Consider the following 8453-nt stretch of genomic DNA (forward strand, 5'->3'; position numbering starts at 1 on the left):
TTTCCTAGGGCTATGAGACAATAACTAAAAATTGGAATATGACTAATTCATATTTACTTGGTGGGAAATCTAATGCAAAAACTTAAGACAAATGACTCAAGTTTGAGATCGATATTGATTGATGTGATGAAATTGGAAAGAGTTGTTGATTATTTCAGAGTAATTTTAACTAAATATGGGATTTCCCATAACTAAAAATCTATAGATTATTTCAAAGTAACTTGAACTAAATATAGGATTTCACTGTGAAAAATATAAACAATATAAAATCAAACTAATAAACAATAATGCGTAGCAATAGAACAGGAATGCTATAATCTATAGACAAGTCAGACATAAATATCTTTAGGGTTATCATAATCGGCTTTGGAGTACCAATTGTAATAGAGGGTACTTGAGTTTCCCGAGAGTCAGGTTAGCTTTATACAATGACGCGTAATAGAAAGGCAATTGAAAATGAACAAAATATATATATATATGATATATACGTTATACAATATGTATATATATCATGCAATTGAGGGATATCAGCTCAAGCAATATGTGATAAGTAGTCAATCGAAATTGTTGAGACAGTATCATAGACAGATCTGTGGTGTGATATGATTGTACAGTGCCTAGGCCAATATTGATAACCGATTTTAGTATAAATATCAGACTAAGCGCTCGCCTAGAATTAGTCGAAATTTAGTAGACACCAATTGAAAATATGCTGAAATCAATCACAGTCCTTGCCGTGGTCCTGGCCGTGGCCAGCGCCGAGCTTCACCGTGTGCCCATTCTCAAGCACGAGAACTTCGTGAAGACCCGTGAGAATGTCAAGGCTGAGAAGGCTTACCTGCGCGCCAAATACAATCTGCCCAATGCTCGCCTTAACGAGGAGGAGCTCTCCAACTCGATCAACATGGCCTACTATGGTACCATCAGCATCGGCACTCCCCCACAGAGCTTCAAGGTTCTGTTCGATTCGGGCTCCTCCAACTTGTGGGTGCCATCGAGCACTTGCTGGTTCTTTGATGTGGCCTGCATGAATCACAACCAGTACGATCACGACAAGTCCTCCACCTACGAGGCAAACGGCGAGAGTTTCTCCATCCAATACGGCTCTGGCAGCCTCTCCGGCTTCCTGTCCACCGATACTGTTGATGTCAATGGCCTGGTGATCAAGAAGCAGACCTTTGCCGAGGCCACCTCTGAGCCAGGCAACAGCTTCACCAACTCCAAATTCGATGGTATTTTGGGCATGGCCTACCAATCCCTTGCCGTGGACAATGTTGTGCCACCCTTCTACAACATGGTCTCTCAGGGTCTGGTTGACGAATCCGTCTTCTCGTTCTATCTGGCTCGCGATGGTACCTCCAACGAGGGCGGTGAGCTGATCTTTGGTGGCTCCGACTCCTCTCTGTACACCGGTGAGCTGACCTACGTGCCCATCTCCCAGCAGGGCTACTGGCAGTTCGCTGTGGACAGCATTTCCATTGATGGCCAGACCTTGTGCGACAACTGCCAGGCTATTGCTGATACTGGCACCTCTCTCCTGGTTGTGTCTGAAGATGCCTACGACATCCTGAACAATCTGCTCAACGTTGATGAGGATGGTCTTGTCGATTGCTCCGCTGTCGATTCGATGCCCGTGCTCAACCTCAACATTGGTGGCACCAAGTTCACCCTGGAGCCAGCTCAATACATCATCCAGTCCGATGGCGACTGCCAGTCGGGCTTCGAGTTCATGGGCACCGACTTCTGGATCTTGGGCGATGTCTTCATTGGCAAGTACTACACCGAGTTCGATTTGGGCAACAACCGCATTGGCTTCGCTCCAGTTGCTTAAGAATTGAAATAAACGAATCCCGAAATGCAAAACAACATTTTTAAATGTGTAAATTTTTTTTCTTTGGCTTGATTTAGTAAATAGAAGAAACAATTGTAAAAAATTTTACTGTCTGTAAACATCTATTATAAATATGGCAAAATTATATTAGACGTGATTGAAAACAACTTGAAATTCTTTTTACACGTCTATAATATACTGCGTTTTATATTTTATAAGATAAGAGTGCTCTGCATGGGGCTATAAAAATGAAGAGCCATTGTTGGTATTTAGTCTGAGAATGTTTTTAAACAGCTCATGAAAGCAGTTGTTTATGTAAGATTTGAGATTGAACAATATATGAATCTTTTGAGAAGAACTTAAATGTGTAGAATGATATATACAATAAAATGGTTTTAATTGAGCGTGTAATCTCCAAAGTACTGTACCAGAAATATTTCTCTATAACGTAATATTAGGAAATACTTCACATAACTTTAGGGTGATAAATTTCTGAACTGAATTTAAATTTGTTCCTAAATCTAGCAAACAGAACAGATTCTTTCCAGAAAGTTAAAGATCTGGATAGAAGTGGAGCTCGCGACTTTTTTGTGTTGCCCAATAAAAATCATAAATATTATCATCTTACGCCATATATCTCTCCTGACTCTCTTGGACTTCTACAAATCTTGGCTGGATAAGCATTATTCGAACTTTGTATCAAAGAAATCAATCGTATAGAAGTGATTGGATAAGCTTGAAAGAGGAGAAAAGGGCTTTGGGGACCATGCAAAAAAAAAAACAAAATAAAAATAAATAAATAAATAAATAAATAAAATAAAAAAATTTCATATTATACTATGAATTCTTTAGAAGAATTCTTTCTTCTTTATATGTATAAGTATTCTTCTTCAGATTATGTCATTCTTGTCTATAAGTGCAGTCGAGTCTCGATAATTCGTACCCCGCATAAATCGAAGGTTGCGATAAATCGAAAAAAATCGATACCCTTAAATGAAATTCGTCCTCAATAATTCTCAATAATTTGAATTTCTCTGTAAATGTGATCCCCTTGCCATTTCGAATTATCGGGATTCCACTATATTTTTATTTTCATTCAAATATTTCCATATAAACTATAAACTTTGATCAATTCATCACAAGAAATAGTATGGAATTTTGGTTTTGTTTATTATGATAGCAATATACCTATTTTAATTTAATTTATATTTTTAAATTTAACTACATTTATATTTTTATATATATACATACGAATATTTATTTTCATTGTTGGCTGAAAATATAATTTTTGACACGTTAAATCAGAATAGGCGATCAATTATGTGAGGAATCAGATTCGACTGTCTATAAAATCTAAATGAAGAAAGAGCATGACAAGTAATACTAGAAAGATTGGTGACAGCCCATGGACGTGTGTAGGCTCAAGTGCCACGGAGTTTCCATCATTCGAGTGTTAGAAAGACCCTGCGATAATGCTGAGAGCTTTAACTAATGCCCTCTTAAAGCAAATATATATTTATTTTCTGATACACAGCCGCAGAAGCTATCGAGTGTCATTTGTTGAGTGAGCAATCTGGTAGATAGTGAGGGCAATCGATTTTATTAAATTTTGTTTTTTGTTAGTATTTGCAATTCATCAGCTTAAAGATATTAACAATCTTATCGTGGGATAGATAGTAAATTCGTTTTGGTATAAATATCAGACTAAGCACTCGTCTAGAATTAGTCGAAATTTAGTAGACACCAATTGAAAATATGCTGAAATCAATCACAGTCCTTGCTGTGGTCCTGGCCGTGGCCAGCGCCGAGCTCCACCGTGTGCCCGTTCTCAAGCAGGAGAACTTCGTGAAGACACGAGGCAACATCAAGGCTGAGCTCTCCCATCTGCGTGCCAAGTATGGCCTGCCAGTGGGTCGCGCTGTCGAGGAGGAGCTCTCCAACTCGTTGAACATGGCCTACTATGGTGCCATCACCATCGGTACTCCTCCACAGAACTTCAAGGTACTGTTCGATTCGGGCTCCTCCAACCTGTGGGTGCCATCCAAGAACTGCCCCAGCTATGCCTGCGAGGTGCACAACCAGTATGACTCCAGCGCCTCCTCCACCTACGAAGCGAACGGCGAGAGCTTCTCCATCCAATACGGCACTGGCAGCCTCTCTGGCTTCCTGTCCACCGATACTGTTGATGTGAATGGACTGTCCATCAAGAAGCAGACCTTTGCTGAGGCCACCAACGAGCCAGGCACTAACTTCAACAACGCCAACTTCGATGGTATTTTGGGCATGGGCTATCAGTCCATTTCTCAGGACAATGTTGTGCCACCCTTCTACAACATGGTCTCTCAGGATCTGATTGATCAGTCTGTGTTCTCTTTCTATCTGGCTCGCGATGGCACCTCCAGCCAGGGTGGTGAGCTGATCTTCGGCGGCTCCGACTCCTCTCTGTACAGCGGCGACTTCACCTATGTGCCCATCTCCCAGGAGGGCTATTGGCAATTCACCATGGCCGGTGCCTCCGTTGAGGGCTACTCCTTGTGCGACAACTGCCAGGCTATCGCCGATACTGGTACCTCTCTGCTTGTGGCTCCAGCCAACGCCTACGAGCTGCTGAATGAAATCCTCAATGTCAATGATGAGGGTCTTGTCGATTGCTCCACCGTCAGCTCATTGCCCGTGATCACCTTCAACATTGGTGGCACTAACTTCGACCTGAGCCCCTCGGCCTACATCATCCAGACCGATGGCGAGTGCATGTCGAGCGTCCAGTACATGGGCACCGACTTCTGGATCTTGGGCGATGTCTTCATTGGACAATACTACACCGAGTTCGATTTGGGCAACAACCGCATTGGCTTCGCCCCAGTCGCTTAAACAGTAAACGAACCTTCCGTGAAAGCAAATAAAGTGATATCATAGAGCATTATATTCAGTTAGTCTTGACTAACGTATATCTATAATATTTTGTAATATCAATTTTTTTGTTTCTCTTTTTTTTTTTCGTTTAAATTATAAAAATTAATGTTGCTTTTTAATCGGTATTTCTTTTTGCTGTTCGTGAATCAAGCAAGCTTATTTTGTATAGATAATTTTCTATCTACTATTTTGGAGTTTACCAAACCGGCTAGCTTTTAATATTGGCTTTGGTATCTAATTTTGTAGGCCTATTGGTATCTAATTTTTTTATTTTAGGCATACAACTCAACCTTTTCAAAACCCATCAAATTTCCCATTGCAATAAGTTATTGATCGGAAATAAATTATTTATTGAACATTAAATGTAAAACTGCATAAAACTTTCATGGCTTTCGTGCCTAATGATTTCGCCTTGGTAACTTCTATAATGTTTTCATTTTTAAAGACTTCTGACTAAGCTCGCCCTGCAGTGTCTTGTGCTTCTAGTGCCACGTCATCAATGATGACAAACAGAGTTTGAGTTGACCATTCCAGTGCTGTTGTCTAACTCATTTGCTACTAGATATGAGAGATACCCCGTATTGTGAGCGGCCTGATGAAAGGTATATTGGTGTTGCGCTTGTGTATGTAAATGAAAATAAGATTTTAAAATTTATGTGAGCAATCACTAATTTAGTTATTTAATCAATCAGTCAGTTTATTGTTCAGTCGGATAAAAACTCAAACGATCATGTAGACAGTCCATTATTCAATCAGTCAATCAATCCTGCCTAGAGAACATCAATGAATAATTCAGTAATTGCTCACTCAAACTGTCAATCCATCAATCAGTCAATTTTAAGCCAAAATATGATTTACTCAGTCGATGTATCAATCAGTTAGTCTTAAGAGTATCAGCCATTTGATCGAACTGTCAGTCATCAATCTCAATCATCCTCATCCATCAATCATCAATTATCGATCATCAATCAATCATTCATCAATCAATCAATCATAAATCAATCAATCATAAATCAATCAATCAACAATCAATCATTCATCAATCAATCATCATTCATTGATCAATTAATCATCAATCATTCATCAATAAATCATCAATTATCGATTAATCATCAATCAATTATTCATTTACAGCTTCAACAAAAATTCAGTTACTCTGTTAGCCTGTGAATCAATCAATTAATCAATCACTCAATCGAAATACAATCACATAGACAGTTAGTCGACGTACTTCAATCAGCTCTAAAATCAGCAGCTCATTCACTCATAAATTTGCCTATGTTCATAAATGAAGTTTATAGTATGTAGCTTCTTATATCCACTCATAGCCTATGCACACGGTATCTATGCGAGTCACTTGTTTGAACGCTCTCTTTCTCTCTCACTCTCTGAGTTCATTTTTGGGGGACTTTGTTAGGGCGCTTAAAATGCCATCAATGAGTTTCTCTTTTAAGTTTTTTCGATATAGGCAATCTTATCTATGTCACAGATTTTCAGCGATTTGATTGATTTGCCCGGTGCGATAAGCAAACAAGCGCCGGTCATATAAAAGTGCGTGGTATCTGGCATTTCAACTTTAGTATAGCAAATAAAAACGTAATTGGAACAGCATGTTGAAGCTAATGCTACTGCTGTACGCCCTGGTGCTGGCGCAAGCCGGCGCCCACCTGCATCGTGTGCCCATCTATAGGCAAAAGAATTTCGTCAAGACACAAGACAACATCAGGGCCGAGGTGGCGTTTGTGCGTGCCAAATACGGTGCAGTGTCAGCAATTTCTACGGCAGCAGCCAACTCTACGACGAACACGACAAATCTGCCCAAGGAGCAGCTAGTGAACGACGTGAATATGGAGTATTATGGCATTATAACAATTGGAACACCACCGCAGACCTTCAATGTGCTATTCGATACGGGCTCATCGAATCTGTGGGTGCCGTCGATTCAATGCGCGAGCCCATCTTGCCAGGATCACATGAGCTTCAATCCGACATTGTCGACCACCTATAGGTATACCAACGAGATGATAACATTGGAATACGGTTCAGGTGGCATGTCGGGCTTTCTGGGAATCGATGTGATCAATGTGAGTGGCCTGGTGGTAGCGAATCAAACATTTGGCCTAGCCACCACTGAACTGAATAATACATTTGTGAGAGACGGCTTCGATGGCATTTTGGGCATGGGCTATGCGAGTTTGGCCGTCGATAATGTGGTGCCGCCGTTTTACAATATGTTGGCACAGGGTCTGATCGCAAATCCCGTATTCTCGTTCTATTTGGCAAGGAACGGCACCTCACAGCAGGGCGGTGAATTGATATTTGGTGGATCGGATCCATCGCTATATAAAGGCAGCATGACCTATGCGGATATTACGCAACAGAATTACTGGCAATTCAATATGGACAGTGCGACATTAAATGGTCAAGTTTTGTGCACCAATTGCGCGGCTATTGCCGATACGGGCACCTCACTACTAGTGGCACCCACGGATATCTACAATAAGATTAAAGTTGTGCTGGGAGTCAATACGGATGATACTATTGATTGCTCAAACACATCGAATATGCCAACTTTTCTGTTTACCATTGGTGGAAAGGTATTCGGTGTACCCAACTCGGCGTATATCATTTCAACGGATACCGGCTGCATACTGGGCGTTAGTGGCATGGAGTCACAGTTTTGGATCCTGGGCGATGTCTTTCTGGGGCAGTATTATTCGGAATTTGATTTGGGCAAAAATCGCATTGGATTCGCTTCAGTCAGTGGAATGAACTATACTACGGGCGGTGGGGCGTCGAACCGGAAGCAGTTGCGCCTTCTCGAATTTGCTGCATTGTTGGCTGTGTTTTGGAAGGTCTTGGACTACATTAACTGAGAGAATATTACGTATCTAATTATTCACTTTTTTTTTTTGTTTTGTTAAATTATTATCATAAATCTCTGTACTGATCTAATATGCAGTAATATCGATCTGAAATAAAGTATGTATATATGCTAAGCAATTAAAATGAACGATTTAGATAGAGCTTAACAGGCAAAGAGGTCTATGAGAAGATGAACCTTAAGACCTGAGATCAATTGATCTTTACTTAAAATCTTATGATGAATTATAAGATACAAAAGTCGTTCAAAGAACTGAAAGTTTATTAAATATTAATATAATATTTCTTGAGTAATATCTAGAGCTACTTTTGTTACTTGAGTTATTGACTTAAATATCATTTTTTTTATTGCCCTATCATATTCTGCACAGCAATTGGGATGATCTGCTCTTAAATCGTCAGCTGATTGAGTTGCATCTGGAAACGGGAACCGTTGCACACGAAAGAAGAAGAGCGAAAAAAACTGAAGCCAGAACAAATTGAGGACTGCAGATTCTTTTCATCTTCTTGTGGCGCTTAATTGGGCCGCCGTTGAGCGTGATTTATTGTAAAAAAAGAAGAGCGAAGTAAGAGATGAATTTTTGCAGTTGCTGAACTTCGAAATGTACGCATTATTTATGTGTTGTTATTTGGCTACCCTGTATTGCCAATTGGCAACGGTTCGATGGTTCGCTAAGACACATTCATAATGGCAAGCAGATAGCAAATAGATTATAGACAAATAAATGTGTAGATAATATAGATATAATATAAATAAATTTCAGCCAACTATGTCTAGTTCCATTTCAAGATTTCCACAACAATGTCGAGCAATCTAACTATTTTT

The 8453-nt window shown here is 40.0% G+C and overlaps 3 protein-coding genes across 3 annotated transcripts; all 3 read left to right on the forward strand.

The window, feature by feature from the left end:
* The first annotated feature begins 672 nt into the window (after positions 1 to 672).
* On the forward strand, positions 673 to 1866 carry LOC6585990 (lysosomal aspartic protease). The gene has a single exon (XM_002011578.4). It carries the CDS (start codon positions 710 to 712, stop codon positions 1829 to 1831), a length of 1122 nt encoding a protein of 373 aa, XP_002011614.1. The 5' UTR covers positions 673 to 709; the 3' UTR covers positions 1832 to 1866.
* Positions 1867 to 3566: 1700 nt separating this feature from the next.
* LOC6585991 (lysosomal aspartic protease) lies at positions 3567 to 4804 on the forward strand. Its single transcript, XM_002011579.4, has one exon. It carries the CDS (start codon positions 3587 to 3589, stop codon positions 4700 to 4702), a length of 1116 nt encoding a protein of 371 aa, XP_002011615.1. The 5' UTR covers positions 3567 to 3586; the 3' UTR covers positions 4703 to 4804.
* A 1524-nt stretch (positions 4805 to 6328) lies between these two features.
* LOC6585992 (cathepsin E-B) lies at positions 6329 to 7743 on the forward strand. The gene has a single exon (XM_002011580.4). The coding sequence runs from the start codon at positions 6355 to 6357 to the stop codon at positions 7618 to 7620; it is 1266 nt and encodes a 421-aa protein (XP_002011616.1). The 5' UTR covers positions 6329 to 6354; the 3' UTR covers positions 7621 to 7743.
* Positions 7744 to 8453: the final 710 nt, after the last annotated feature.

The sequence above is a fragment of the Drosophila mojavensis genome, unplaced genomic scaffold (assembly GCF_018153725.1).
Source record: "Drosophila mojavensis isolate 15081-1352.22 unplaced genomic scaffold, ASM1815372v1 contig_136, whole genome shotgun sequence".
Lineage (NCBI taxonomy): Eukaryota > Metazoa > Arthropoda > Insecta > Diptera > Drosophilidae > Drosophila > Drosophila mojavensis.